Raw genomic sequence first — 15,943 nt, forward strand, 5'->3', positions numbered from 1 at the left:
GGTCCCGCGGAGCATGTCCATATTTACAGGGAGTCCCGGGGCGTGTGTCAGTATTTACAGGGGTCCTGCGGAGTGTGTCATTATTTACAGGTGGTCCTGGGGAGTGTGTCCGTATTTACAGGTGTTCCCATTGAGGGCGACAGTATTTACAGGAAGTATGGGGAGATTGTCAGCATTTGCAGGGGGTCCCGGGGAGTGTGTCAGTATTTACTGGGGTCCTGCGGAGTGTGTCAGTATTTACAGGCGTCCCACGGATCATGTATATATTTACAGGAGTCCCGGGGAGTGTGTCAGTATTTACAGGCGTCCCACGGAGCATGTATATATTTACAGGGGTCCCGGGGAGTGTGTCAGTAATTACAGGAGGTCCTGGGGAGTGTGTCTGTATTTGCAGGGAGTCCCAGGGTGTGTGCCTGTAGTTACAAGGGGTCCCAGGGACTGTGTCCTTATTTACAGGTGGTCCTGGGGAGTGTATCCGTATTTACAGGTGTTCCCATTGAGAGTGACAGTATTTACAGGAAGTATGGGGAGATTGTCAGCATTTACAGAGCGTCCCGGGGAGTGTGTCTGTATTTACAGGAGTCCTGGGGAGTGTGTCTGTATTTACAGGGGTCACCGGGGAGTGTGTCAGTATTTACAGGGGGTCCTGGGGAGTTTGTCGGTATTTACAGGTGGTCCCATTGAGTGTGTCATTATATTCAAGTGATCCGGGGGAGTATCAGTACTTACAGGGCTTCCAGGGATTGTGTCTGAGTTGACATGCGTCCCGGCGATTGTGTCAGTATTTACAGGGGTTCCCGGGGAGTGTGTCGATATTTACAGGGTGTCCCGGGGAGTCTGTCAGTATTTACAGGGGGTCCTGGGGTGCATGTTATTAATTACTGGGGATTCCAGGGAGTGTGTCATTATTTACAGGGGGATGCTGGGAAGTGTGTCAGAATTTAGAGAGGTCCCTGGGGAGTGTGTCAGTATTTACAGGGGTCACCGGGGAGTGTGTCAGTATTTACAGGGGGTCCTGGGGAGTTTGTCGGTATTTACAGGTGGTCCCATTGAGTGTGTCATTATATTCAAGTGATCCGGGGGAGTGTCAGTACTTACAGGGCTTCCAGGGATTGTGTCTGAGTTGACATGCGTCCCGGCGATTGTGTCAGTATTTACAGGGGTTCCCGGGGAGTGTGTCGATATTTACAGGGGTTCCCGGGGAGTGTGTCGATATTTACAGGGTGTCCCGGGGAGTGTGTCTGTACTTACAGGGGAAGCTGGGAAGTGTGTCAGAATTTACAGGGGGTCCTGGGGTGCATGTTATTAATTACTGGGGATTCTGTGGAGTGTGTCATTATTTACAGGGGGATGCTGGGAATTGTGCCAGAATTTCGAGGGGTCCCCGGGGAGCATGTCCGTATTTACAGGGGTCCCACGGAGTGTGTTGGTATTTACAGTGCGTTCCGGGGAGTGTGTCAGTATTTACAGGTGGTCCCATTGAGAGTGTCACTATTTACCGGGGGTCCCGGTGACTGTGTCAGTATTTACAGGGTGTTTTGGGGCGTGTGTCAGTATTTACAGGGGGTCCCGGGGAGTGTGTCAGTATTTACAGGGGATTTTGTGGTGTGTGTCAGTATTTATAGGGGCTCCCAGGGTGTGTGTCATTATTTACAGGGGGATGCTGGAAAGTGTGTCAGAATTTATAGAGGGTTCCAGGGAGTGTGTGAGTAATTACAGGTGGTCCTGGTGTTTATCTCAGTGTTTACAGGTGGTCCCATTAAGTGTATCAGTATTTACAGGGGTCCCAGGGAGTGTGTCAGTATTTACAGGGGGAACCGCAGAGTGAGTCTGTATTTTCAGAGTGTGTCAGTAGTTACAGGGAGTGTGTCTGTATTTACAGGGGTTCCTGGTGAGTGTGTCAGCATTTACAGGGTGTCCCAGGGAGTGTGTCTGTATTTACAGGGGGTCCCGTGGAGTGTGTCATTATTTACAGGGGTCCTGTGGAGTGTGTCAGTATTTACAGGGGGTTTTGGAGTCTGTGTCGGTATTTACAGGTGGTCCCGTGGAGTGTGTCATTATTTACATGTGGTCCTGGGGAGTGTGTCCATTTTTACAGGGGGTTTTGTGGAGTGTGTCAGTATTTACAGGGGGTCCCGGGGAGTGTGTCAATTTTTACTGGGGGTTTTGTGGTGTGTTCAGTATTGACAGGGAGTCTCGGGGAGTTTGTCAGTATTTTCAGGGGTACCGGGGAGTGTTGTAGAAGCACCAGGTTGGAAAAGCAGGGTCTGAGAAGAAGTTGGATGTCATTACCTGTAAGAGTAGGCAGTACCAAAGTAAGAGCTACAAAATTGATTGTTTGTGTATTTTAATGCTCGGCGTAGACTTTAAGAGCATAAAGTAGAGGAGCGGAGTTAGGCCATTTGGCCCATCGAGTCTGCTTTGCCATTTCATCATTGCTGATTCAATTTTTCTCTCTGCCCAATCTGCAGCCTTTTCCCTGTATCCTTTCATGCTCTGACTAATTACGAATCTATAAACCTCTGCCTTCAATACAGATATCGATTTGGTCCCCACAGCTGCCTGTGGCAGAGAATTCAACAGATTCACTGCTCTCTGGCTCATCTCCTCATCTCTGAGGCTGTGTTCTCTGGTGTTAGACTCTCCCACAATAGGTAACATCCTCTCCACATCCACTCTTTCAAGGCCTTTCACCCTTCGATAGTTTCAATGAGGTTACCCCTCATTCTTCTGAATTCTGGAGAATACAGGCCCAGAACCATCAGATGCCCTTCATATGACAAGCCATTCAATCCTGGAATCATTTTCGTGATTCTCCTTTAATCCCTCTCCGGTTTCAACGCCTCCTTTCCTAGGGGCCCAAAACGGCTCACAAAGCTGTGAGGCCACACCAGCCTTCACTTTACATCCTTGCTTTCGTATTTTAGTCCTGTTGAAATGGATGCTAACATTGCATTTGCCTTCCTCACCACAGACTCAACCTGAAAATTAACCTTTAGGGAATCCTGCACGAGGTCTCCCAAGCCCCTTTGCACTTCAGTTTTTTGTATTTTTTTCTCCATTTAGAAAATTGCCAACCCTTTCCTTTCTTCTTGCAAGCACGTGATGCTGCACTTCCTGACACTGTATTCCATCTGTGATTTCTTTGCCTCTTCTCCTAATCTAAGTCCTTCCACAGCCTCTCTATTTCCTCCAAGGTACCGGTCCCTCCACCTATTTTCCCATCATCAGCAAACTTTACAACAAAGTCATCAACTCCATCATCAAATCATATAATGTAAAAAGAATCAGTCCCAACACAGACCCCTGTGGGACACCACGCGTCACCGGCAGCCAGCCAGAAAAGGCTCCCTTTATTCCCATTCTCTGCCTCCTGCCAATCAGCCACTGCTTTATCCGTGCTAGAATCTTTTCCGTCATACCAAGGGCTTGCAGCTTGTTAACCAGCCTCATGTCAGAGGATACAGAGGGACATTGATAGGATGCAAAACTGGGCTGAGAAGTGGCAGATGGAGTTCAACCCAGATAAGTGTGAGGTGGTTCATTTTAGTAGGTCAAATGTGATGGCAGAATATAGTATTAATGGTAAGACTCTTGGCAGTGTGGAAGATCAGAGGGATCTTGGGGTCCGAGTCCATAGGACACTCAAAGCTGCTGCGCAGGTTGACTCTGTGGTTAAGAAGGCGTACGGTGCATTGGCCTTCATCAATCGTGGGATTGAGTTTAGGAGCCAAGAGGTAATGTTGCAACTATATAGGACCCTGGTCAGACCCCACTTGGAGTACTGTGCTCAGTTCTGGTCACCTCACTACAGGAAGGATGTGGAAACCATAGAAAGGGTACAGAGGAGACTTACCTGGATTGGGGAGCATGCCTTATTGAGAATAGGTTGAGTGAACTCGGCCTTTCCTCCTTGGAGTGACGGAGGATGAGAGTGACCTGATAGAGGTGTATAAGATGATGAGAGGCATTGATCGTGTGGATAGTCAGAGGCTTTTTCCCCAGGCTGAAATGGTTGCCACAAGAGGACACAGGTTTAAGGTGCTGGGGGGGTAGGTATAGAGGAGATGTCAGGGGTAAGTTTTTTACTCAGTGAGTGGTGAGTGCGTGGAATGGGCTGTCGGCAACAGTGGTGGAGGCGGATACGATAGGGTATTTTAAGAGACTTTTAGATAGGTACATGGAGCTTAGAAAAATAGAGGGCTATGGGTAAGCCTAGTAATTTCTAAGGTAGGGTCATGTTTGGCACAACATTGTGGGCTGAAGGGCCTGTATTGTGCTGTAGGTTTTCTATGGTTCTATGTGTAGCACCTTGTCAAAGGCCTTTTGAAAATCCAAGTAAACAACATCCAATGATTCTCCTTTGTTTATTTCTTCAAGGAATTCCGACAGATTTGTCAGGCAAGGTTTTCCCTTGAGAAAATCATGCTGACTACGGTCTGTTTTATCATCTGCCTCCAAGTACCCTGAGGCCTCATCATTAATAATCAATTCCAACATCTCCCCATCCACTGGCCTATATTTTCCTTTCTTCTGCCTCTCTTCCTTCTCGAAGAGTGGAGTGATAATTGCAATTTTCCAGTCTTCCAGAACCATTCCCGAATCTAGCAATTCTTGAAAGACAACTAATGCCTCCACAATCCCTTCAGCTGCCTCTTTCAGAACTCTGCTGTGTACTCTATCCATTAGGTGACTTATCTACCTTCAGATCTTTCAGCTTCCCAAGAACCTTCTCTCTAGTTACGGTTCATGCCCCCATCTGGAACTTCCATCATACTGCTTGTGACTTCCACAGTGAAGGCTGATGCAAAGTTATGGGTGAAGGAAATGAACCTGGAGCGTGGGTCTATGACATCGTAGTCATAATGGAAATGTGGTTGACAGAAGGACATGTTCCCAGGTTCAGAAACAGAGCAAAAAGGGTGTTAGGGAACTTGCACGATTAATGAGGAAAAACCATATCTGAATCATGGAGTCAAAGATTTTCTTTGTCACATATACATCAAGACGTGCAGTAAACACTTTGTTTACATCAGCAACCAACACAGTCTGAGGATATGCCGGGTGCAGCCCGCAGGACCTATATCTCACTAATCCTAACCCCTACATTTTCACAACTCACATGATCACAGGGAGAATGCACAGGCTTCTTACAGAATCAAACCCATGTCGCTGGTGCCCTGCGGTGCTGTGCAGTGAACAGGTACGCTGCTGTCCAATGTAAAGGGGCTGCCCTGTGTAATCAGGGGACTTCTGCAGTGTAACTGGTTGTTCAGTGAAAATATAATCAGAGTATAGTGTAATGGACTGTGAAGTGTAATTGGGGTGTTTTCTTATCGACAGGCTGTGTAAGGAACACATAGCATATCCATGGGGATAGTGGGGGATTTCCAACATTGGTGAAAACCACAGCCACTCGAGTGAGATACCGTGTTATAATTTGGAAACATTGTCCGAAATAGTGTGAATTGTGTAATACTATTCTATTGTAATATATGATGCTGTATTACCTCCTTTGGACAAGGAAGCAAGGTGCAGTGGTTACAGTCTAACATTGGACCGCACTCTGCATCTGTAATAGGACTGTTTTAGCAGACTGTCTTGTGGGTCTGTAATGTGATTTTGTAATTGGACTCTGTAACTAGACTGCACAATAGGTCAGTAAAAGGGTTGTGTAATCAGACCACACTGCAGTTCTGTAATGGGGCTTTGTAATCGTTCTGCATTGCAGGTCTGTAATGGGACTGTGTAATCAGACCGCACTGCAAGTCTGTAACTGGGCTGTGTAATTGGACTGCACTATGTGCCTGTAATGGGGCTATGTAATTGGATGCACTATATGCCAGTAATGGGACTGTGTAATCTTTCTGCATTGTGAGGCTATGCTGTAAACTAATCCTTGACTCTATTATCACTTTCAGAAAAAGCGTAAGCAAGAGACGGCGATCGATGAGGATGTGGATGAAATGAGTCCAGAGACGGAGAAGGTATTGTGGGCTCAGGCTACCTGACCGTATGGAACAAGGCTGGGAGAGAGCAGAGAAAAATGACAAGGATGTTGCTGAGTTAAAGAACATAGAACCCTACAGCACAGTACTGGCCCTTCGGCCCACAAAGCTGTGCCAACATTTCAACCTAACTACTCCCTCCTATATACACCTCCATCATCCACGTGCCTATCTAAGAGTTTCTTAAATGTCCCTAATGTACCTGCCTCTTGCACAACCCCTGGTAGGATGTTCCGCACACCGACCACTCTCTGAGTGAGAATCCTACCTCTGACACCTTCCTGCAATCTCCTTAAAGTTATCCACTCCCATATTAGGCATTTCCGCCCTGGGAAAAAGTCTGACTGTCCACTTGATCTATGCCTCTTATCAACTTGTACACCTTTAACAAGTCGCCTCTCCTCCTCCTTCGCTCCAAAGAGAAAAGCTCTTGCTAGCTCAACCCATGCTCATAAGACATGCTCTCTAATCCAGACAGCGTCCTGGTGAATCTCCTCTGCACCCTCTCTGATCCAGGCAGCATCCTGGTCAATCTCCTCTGCACCCTCTCTAATCCAGGCAGCGTCCTGGTGAATCTCCTCTGCACCCTCTCTAATCCAGGCTGCGTCCTAGTAAATCTCCTCTGCACCCTCTCTAAAGCTTCCACGTCTTTCCTATAGTGAGGCGACCAGAGCTGAACAGAACAGTCCGAGTGTGGTCTCGCCAGGGCTTTACAGAGCTGGAACGTCACTTCGTGGCTCATGAATTCAGTCCTGAGGGCCAGCACACCATACACCTCCTTAACCACGTGATCAACTTGTGGGGCAACCTCGAGGGATCTATCGATGTGGATCGCAAGGTCCTTCTGTTCCTCCGCACTGCTACAAATCCTGTCACTAACCCTGCATTCAAATTCGACCTTCCAAAGTCAGGCATTTTATACTTTATCTACCACTTGTCAGCCCTGCTCGGCACCTTATAAGTGTCCTGTTCTGTACAACCCACCAACCTCATGTCATCTGCGAACTTACACCCTTCCACTTCCTCCTCCAAGACATTTATAAAGTCACAAAGTGCAGGGGTACCAAAACAGATCGCTGTGGTCAGATTGCTGGTCACCGACATCGAGGCAGAATACACTCCAACTTCAACCACGGCCAAGGCCATTCTGAATCCACCCAGACAAATTTCCCTGGATCCCATGTCTCCTAACTTTTTGAATGAGCCTAACATGAGAACAAACACCTGGCTAAAGTCCACATGCTTGACATCACATCCATTGCTCTACCTTCATCAACGCGCTTTGTCACATCCTCAAACAATTCAGTCATGGTAGTGAGGCATGGACTGACCCTCACCGAGCCAAACAGATCATGCTCCTCCAAATGCTTGTAAATCCTGTCCGTAAGAATCCTCTCCAATGATTTGCCCACATTCGAAGTAAGACCATATAACCGTATAACAATCACAGCACGGAAACAGGCCATCTCGGCCCTCCTAGTCCATGCTGAACTCTTAATCTCACCTAGTCCCCCTACCCGCACTCAGCCCATAACCCTCCACTCCTTTCCTGTCCATATACCTATCCAATTTTACCTTAAATGACACAACTGAACTGGCCTCTACTACTTCTACAGGAAGCTCATTCCACACAGCTATCACTCTCTGAGTAAAGAAATACCCCCTCGTGTTTCCCTTAAACTTTTGCCCTCTAACTCTCAAATCATGTCCTCTCGTTTGAATCTCCCCTACTCTCAATGGAAACAGCCTATTCACGTCAACTCTATCTATCCCTCTCAAAATTTTAAATACCTCGATCAAATCCCCCCTCAAACTTCTACGCTCCAATGAATAGAGACCTAACTTGTTCAACCTTTCTCTGTAACTTAAGTGCTGAAACCCAGGTAACATCCTAGTAAATCGTCTCTGCACTCTCTCTAATTTCTTGATACCTTTTCTATAATTCGGTGACCAGAACTGTACACAATATTCCAAATTTGGCCTTACCAATGCCTTGTACAATTTTAACATTACATCCCAACTTCTGTACTCAATGCTCTGATTTATAAAGGCCAGCATTCCAAATGCTTTCTTCACCACCCTATCTACATGAGATTCCACCTTCAGGGAACTATGCACTGTTATTCCTAGATCTCTCTGTTCCTCTGCATTCCTCAATGCCCTACCATTTACCCTGTATGTCCTATTTGGATTATTCCTGCCAAAATGTAGAACCTCACACTTCTCAGCATTAAACTCCATCTGCTAACGTTCAGCCCATTCTTCTAACCGCCATAAATCTCCCTGCAAGCTTTGAAAACCCACCTCATTATCCACAACACCTCCTACCTTAGTATCATCGGCATACTTACTAATCCAAATTACCACCCCATCATCCAGATCATTTATGTATATTACAAACAACATTGGGCCCAAAACAGATCCCTGAGGCACCCCGCTAGTCACCGGCCTCCATCCCGATAAACAATTATCCACCACTACTCTCTGGCATCTCCCATCTAGCCATTGTTGAATCCATTTTATTACTCCAGCATTAATACCTAACGACTGAACCTTCTTAACTAACCTTCCATGTGGAACTTTGTCAAAGGCTTTGCTGAAGTCCATATAGACTACATCCACTGCCTTACCCTCGTCAACATTCCTCGTAACTTCTTCAAAAAATTCAATAAGGTTTGTCAAACATGACCTCCCATGTACAAATCCATGCTGGCTACTCCTAATCAGATCCTGTCTATCCAGATAATTATAAATACTATCTCTAAGAATACTTTCCATTAATTTACCCACCACTGATATCAAACTGACAGGTCTATAATTGCTAGGCTTACTTCTAGAACCTTTCTTAAACAATGGAACCACATGAGCAATACACCAATCCTCCGGCACAATCCCCGTTTCTAATGACATCTGAAAGATCTTCATCAGAGCTCCTGCTATCTCTACACAAACTTCCCTCAAGGTCCTGAGGAATATCCTGTCAGGACCCGGAGATTTATCCACTTTTAAATTTCTTAAAAGCACCAGTACTTCCACCTCTTTAATTGTCATAGGTTCCATAACTTCCTTACTTGTTTCCCACACCTTACACAATTCAATATCCTTCTTAGTGAATACCAAAGAGAAGAAATTGTTCAAAATCTCTCCCATCTCCCTCGGCTCCACACATAGCTGACCACCCTGATTCTCTAAGGGACCAATTTTATCCCTCACTATCCTTTTGCTTTTAATATAACTGTAGAAACCTTTCGGACTTTCACCTTATTGGCCAAACCAACCTCATATCTTCTTTTAGCTTTTCTAATCTCTTTAAGATTCCTTTTACATTCTTTATATTCCTCGAGCAATTCCTTTACTCCATGCTGCCTATATCTATTGTAGACTTCCCTCTTTTTCCGAACCAAGTTTCTAATATCCCTTGAAAACCATGGTGCTTTCAAACCTTTAACCTTTCCTTTCAACCTAACAGGAACATAAAGATTCTGTACCCTCATAATTTCACCCTTAAATGACCTCCATTTCTCTATTACATCCTTCCCATAAATCAACTTGACCCAATCCACTCTCTCGAAATCCCTTCTCATCTCCTCAAAGTTAGCCTTTCTCCAATCAAAAATCTCAACTCTAGGTCCAGTCCTGTCCTTCTCCGTAATTATATTGAAGCTGATGCTATTGTGATCCCGAAGTGCTCCCCAACACATACGACCCACTGGTCTATAATCCCCAGGGTTCTCCCTGCTCCCTTTACTTAATAAAGGAATAACATTTGCCACTCTCCAATTATTTGGTACTCCTGTGGCCAGTGAGGACACAAAGGTCATCACCAGGTCATCACAAAGGCACAGCAACCTTTTCCCTCACTTCCCATAGAAACTGGGGACCTGCTGTAAATACTGACACACTCCCCGGTGACCCGCTGTAAATACAGACACACTCCGCGGGACACCTGTAAATACAGACACACTCCGCGGGACCCGCTGTAAATACAGACACACTCCGCGGGACCCCTGTAAATACAGACACACACCCTGGTGACCCCTGTAAATACGGACACACTCCCCAGGACCCCTGTTCAATACTGACACACTCCGCGGGGCCCCTGTAAATACTGACACACTCCCCGGTGACCCCTGTAAATACAGACACACTCTGTGGGACCCCTGTAAATACGGACACACACCCCGGGACCCCCGTAAATACTGACACACTACCAGGTGGACCCTGTAAATACTGACACACTCACGGGACCCTGTGTAAATACTGACACACTCCCCGGTGGCCCCTGTAAATACTGACACACTCCCCGGGACCCCCAGTAAACACTGACACACTCCCCGGGACCCCTGTAAATACTGTCACACTCCCCGGGACCCCCTGTAAATACTGATACACTCCCCGGGACTCCCTGTAAATACTGACACACTCCCCGGGACCCCTGTAAATACTGACACACTCCGCGGGACCCCTGTAAATACAGACACACTCCCCAGGACGCCCTGTAAATACAGACACACTCTGCGGGACGCCCGTAAACACGGACACACTCCCCGGGACCCCTGTAAATACTGTCACACTCCCCGGGACCCCCTGTAAATACTGACACACTCCGCTGGAACCCCTGTAAATACTGACGCACTCCCCAGAACCCCCTGTAAATACTGACACACTCCCCAGGACCCCTGTAAATACTGACACACTCCCCGGGACCCCCTGTAAATACTGACACACTCCCCAGGACCCCCTGTAAATACTGACACATTCCCCGGGACCCCCTGTAAGTACTGACACACTCCCCGGGACTCCCTGTAAATACTGACACACTCCCCAGGACCCCCTGTAAATACTGACACACTCCCTGGTGGCCCCTGTAAATACGGACACACTCCCCGGGACCCCCTATAAATACTGACACACTCCCTGGTGGCCCCTGTAAATACGGACACACTCCCCGGTGACCCCTGTAAATACCGACACACTCCCCAGGAACCCTGTAAATACCGTCACACTCCCCGGGACCCCCTGTAAATACTGACACACTCCCCAGAACCCCCTGTAAATACTGACACACTCCCCGGGACCCTCTATAAATACTGACACACTCCCCAGTGGACCCTGTAAATACTGACAAACTCCCCGGGACCCCCTGTAAATACTGACACACTCCCCGGGACCTCCTGTAAATAGTGACTCTCTTAATAGGACCCCCTGTAAATACAGACACACGCCCCAGGACCCCCTGTAAATACTGACACACTCCCCGGGACTCCCTGTAAATACTAACACACTCCCCAGGTCCCCCTGTAAATACTGAAACACCCACCGGGACCCCCTATAAATACTGACACACTCCCCAGTGGACCCTGTAAATACTGACACACTCCCCGGGACCCCCTGTAAATACTGACACACTCCCTGGTGACCCCTGTAAATACTGACACACTCCCTGGTGACCCCTGTAAATACGGACACACACCCCGGTGACCCCTGTAAATACTGTCACACTCCCCGGGACCCTCTGTAAATACTGACACACTCCACGGGACCCCATGTAAATACTGACACACTCCCCAGGACCCCCTGTAAATACTGACACACCCACCGAGACCCCCTGTAAATACTGACACACTCCCCGGGACTCCCTGTAAATACTAACACACTCCCCAGGACCCCCTGTAAATACTGACACACTCCCCGGGACCCCCTGTAAATACTGACGCACTCCCTGGGAACCCCTGTAAATACGGACACACACCCTGGTGACCCCTGTAAGTACTGACACACTCCCTGGTGGCCCTGTAAATACTGACGCACTCCCCAGAACCCCCTGTAAATACTGACACACTCCCCAGGACCCCTGTAAATACTGACACACTCCCCGGGACCCCCTGTAAATACTGACACACTCCCCAGGACCCCCTGTAAATACTGACACACTCCCCGGGACTCCCTGTAAATACTGACACACTCCCCAGGACCCCCTGTAAATACTGACACACTCCCTGGTGGCCCCTGTAAATACGGACACACTCCCCGGGACCCCCTATAAATACTGACACACTCCCTGGTGGCCCCTGTAAATACGGACACACTCCCCGGTGACCCCTGTAAATACCGACACACTCCCCAGGACCCCTGTAAATACCGTCACACTCCCCGGGACCCCCTGTAAATACTGACACACTCCCCAGAACCCCCTGTAAATACTGACACACTCCCCGGGACTCCCTGTAAATACTGACACACTCCCCAGGACCCTCTGTAAATACTGACACACTCCCTGGTGGCCCCTGTAAATACGGACACACTCCCCGGGACCCCCTATAAATACTGACACACTCCCTGGTGGCCCCTGTAAATACGGACACACTCCCCGGTGACCCCTGTAAATACCGACACACTCCCCAGGACCCCTGTAAATACCGTCACACTCCCCGGGACCCCCTGTAAATACTGACACACTCCCCAGAACCCCCTGTAAATACTGACACACTCCCCGGGACCCTCTATAAATACTGACACACTCCCCAGTGGACCCTGTAAATACTGACAAACTCCCCGGGACCCCCTGTAAATACTGACACACTCCCCGGGACCTCCTGTAAATAGTGACTCTCTTAATAGGACCCCCTGTAAATACAGACACACGCCCCAGGACCCCCTGTAAATACTGACACACTCCCCGGGACTCCCTGTAAATACTAACACACTCCCCAGGTCCCCCTGTAAATACTGAAACACCCACCGGGACCCCCTATAAATACTGACACACTCCCCAGTGGACCCTGTAAATACTGACACACTCCCCGGGACCCCCTGTAAATACTGACACACTCCCTGGTGACCCCTGTAAATACTGACACACTCCCTGGTGACCCCTGTAAATACGGACACACACCCCGGTGACCCCTGTAAATACTGTCACACTCCCCGGGACCCTCTGTAAATACTGACACACTCCACGGGACCCCATGTAAATACTGACACACTCCCCAGGACCCCCTGTAAATACTGACACACCCACCGAGACCCCCTGTAAATACTGACACACTCCCCGGGACTCCCTGTAAATACTAACACACTCCCCAGGACCCCCTGTAAATACTGACACACTCCCCGGGACCCCCTGTAAATACTGACGCACTCCCTGGGAACCCCTGTAAATACGGACACACACCCTGGTGACCCCTGTAAGTACTGACACACTCCCTGGTGGCCCTGTAAATACTGACTCACATCCCAGGACCCCTGTAGATAGTGACAGTCTTAATGGGACCCCCTATAAATACAGACACACTCCCCGGGACCCCCTGTAAATACTGACACACCCCGCAGGACCCCTGGAACTACTGACACACTCCCCAGGACCCCCTGTAAATACTGACACACTCCCCAGTACCCCCTGTAAATACTGACACACTCCCTGGTGGCCCCTGTAAATACTGACACACTCCCCAGGACCCCCTGTAAATACTGACACACTCCCCAGGACCCCCTGTAAATACTGACACACTCCCCGGGACCACTGTAAATACTGACACACTCCCCGGGACCCCTGTAAATGCTGACAAAGTCCCCACCAATTCCTGTAAATACTGTCACACTCCCCGGGACCCCTGTAAATACTGACACACTCCCCTGGACCCCTGTAAATGCTGACAAAGTCCCCACCAATTCCTGTAAATACTGACACATTCCCTGGTGGCCCCTGTAAATACTGACACACTCCCCAGAACCCCTGTAGATAGCGACACGCTTAATGGGACCCCCTGTAAATACAGACACGCTCCCCAGGACCCCCTGTAAATACTGACACACTACCTGGGACTCCCTGTAAATACTAACACACTCCCCAGGACCCCCTGTAAATACTGACACACTCCCTGGTGACCCCTGTAAATACGGACACACACCCCGGTGACCCCTGTAAATACTGACACACTCCCTGGTGACCCCTGTAAATACTGTCACACTCCCCGGGACCCTCTGTAAATACTGACACACTCCACGGGACCCCATGTAAATACTGACACACTCCCCAGGACCCCCTGTAAATACTGACACACCCACCGGGACCCCCTGTAAATACTGACACACTCCCCGGGACTCCCTGTAAATACTAACACACTCCCCAGGACCCCCTGTAAATACTGACGCACTCCCTGGGAACCCCTGTAAATACGGACACACACCCTGGTGACCCCTGTAAGTACTGACACACTCCCTGGTGGCCCTGTAAATACTGACACACATCCCAGGACCCCTGTAGATAGTGACAGTCTTAATGGGACCCCCTATAAATACAGACACACTCCCCGGGGCCCCCTGTAAATACTGACACACTCCCTGGGACTCCCTGTAAATGCTGACACACCCCGCAGGACCCCTGGAACTACTGACACACTCCCCAGGACCCCCTGTAAATACTGACACACTCTCCAGTACCCCCTGTAAATACTGACACACTCCCTGGTGGCCCCTGTAAATACTGACACACTCCCCAGGACCCCCTGTAAATACTGACACACTCCCCGGGACCACTGTAAATACTGACACACTCCCCGCGACCCCTGTAAATGCTGACAAAGTCCCCACCAATTCCTGTAAATACTGTCACACTCCCCGGGACCCCTGTAAATACTGACACACTCCCCGGGACCCCTGTAAATGCTGACAAAGTCCCCACCAATTCCTGTAAATACTGACACACTCCCCGGGACCCCTGTAAATACTGACACACTCCCTGGTGGCCCCTGTAAATACTGACACACTCCCCAGAACCCCTGTAGATAGCGACACGCTTAATGGGACCCCCTGTAAATACAGACACGCTTCCCAGGATCCCCTGTAAATACTGACACACTCACCAGGACCCCCTGTAAATACTGACACACATCCCAGGACCCCTGCAGATAGTGACACTCTTAATGGTACCCCCTGTAAATACAGACACATTCCCCGGGACCCCTATAAATGTATTTACAGGGCTCCCGGGTTGAGTGTCACTATTTACAGGGGTCCTGGGGAGTGTGTCAGTATTTACAGGGGTCCCGGGGTGTGTGTCAGTATTTTCAGGGGGTCCCATTGAGAGTGTCACTATTTACTGGACTCCCAGGGAGTATGACTTCACATTATGCTCTATATCAATGATTTGGATGATGGAGTAGATGGCTTTGTTGCCAAGTTTGCAGATGATACGAAGATTGTTGGAGGGGCAGGTAGTGTTGAGGAAACAGGTAGGATGCAGAAGGACTTCAACAGATTAGGAGAATGGGCAAGAAAGTGGCAAATGAAATATAATGTTGAAAAATGTATGGTCATGCTCTTCAGTAGCAGAAGTAAATGTGCGGACTATTTTCTAAATGGTGAGAAGATCCACAAATCCAAGATGCAGAGGGACTTGGGAGTCCTTGTGCCAAAGGTTGAGTCGGTGGTGAGGAAGGCAAATGCAATCTTAGCATTCATTTCCAGAGGTCTAGAACGTAAGAGCGGGGGTGTGATGCTGGGGCTTTATAAGGCACTGGTGAGGCTTCACCTTGAGTATCGTGAGCAGTTTTGGGCTCCTCGTTGATGAAAAGATGTGCTGGCGTTGGAGAGAATCAGAGGAGGTTCAGAAGGATGATTCTGGGAATGAAAGGATTAGAATATGAGGTTGATGGCTCTAGGCCTGCTCTCACTGGAGTTTAGAAGGATGAGGGGGGGGGGTTCTCATTGAAACCTTTTGAATGTTGAAAGGCCTAGACAGAGTACATGCGGAAATGCTGTTTCCCGTGGTGGGGAAGTTTCAGACAAGAGGACACAGCCTCAGGATAGAGGAGCATCCGTTTAAAACAGAGGTGTTGAGAAATTTCTTTCGCCAGACGATGGTGAACTTGTCGAATTGTTAACACAGGCAACTATAGAGTGTATTTAAGGCAGAGCTTGATGGGTTGTTGATT

At 48.6% G+C, this 15,943-nt stretch overlaps 1 protein-coding gene across 3 annotated transcripts in view; it reads left to right on the top strand.

The window, feature by feature from the left end:
* LOC132385509 (rho guanine nucleotide exchange factor 3-like) overlaps positions 1-15,943 on the top strand; it is a 117,056-nt gene that overhangs the window by 66,800 nt on the left and 34,313 nt on the right. For all 3 annotated transcript variants that reach the window (XM_059957633.1, XM_059957634.1, XM_059957636.1), the window contains one exon: positions 5,922-5,987. In XM_059957633.1, coding sequence (XP_059813616.1) covers positions 5,922-5,987 — 66 coding nt within the window. The remainder of the gene's footprint in view (positions 1-5,921; positions 5,988-15,943) is intronic.

This window comes from Hypanus sabinus (genome assembly GCF_030144855.1).
Source record: "Hypanus sabinus isolate sHypSab1 chromosome 24 unlocalized genomic scaffold, sHypSab1.hap1 SUPER_24_unloc_4, whole genome shotgun sequence".
Lineage (NCBI taxonomy): Eukaryota > Metazoa > Chordata > Chondrichthyes > Myliobatiformes > Dasyatidae > Hypanus > Hypanus sabinus.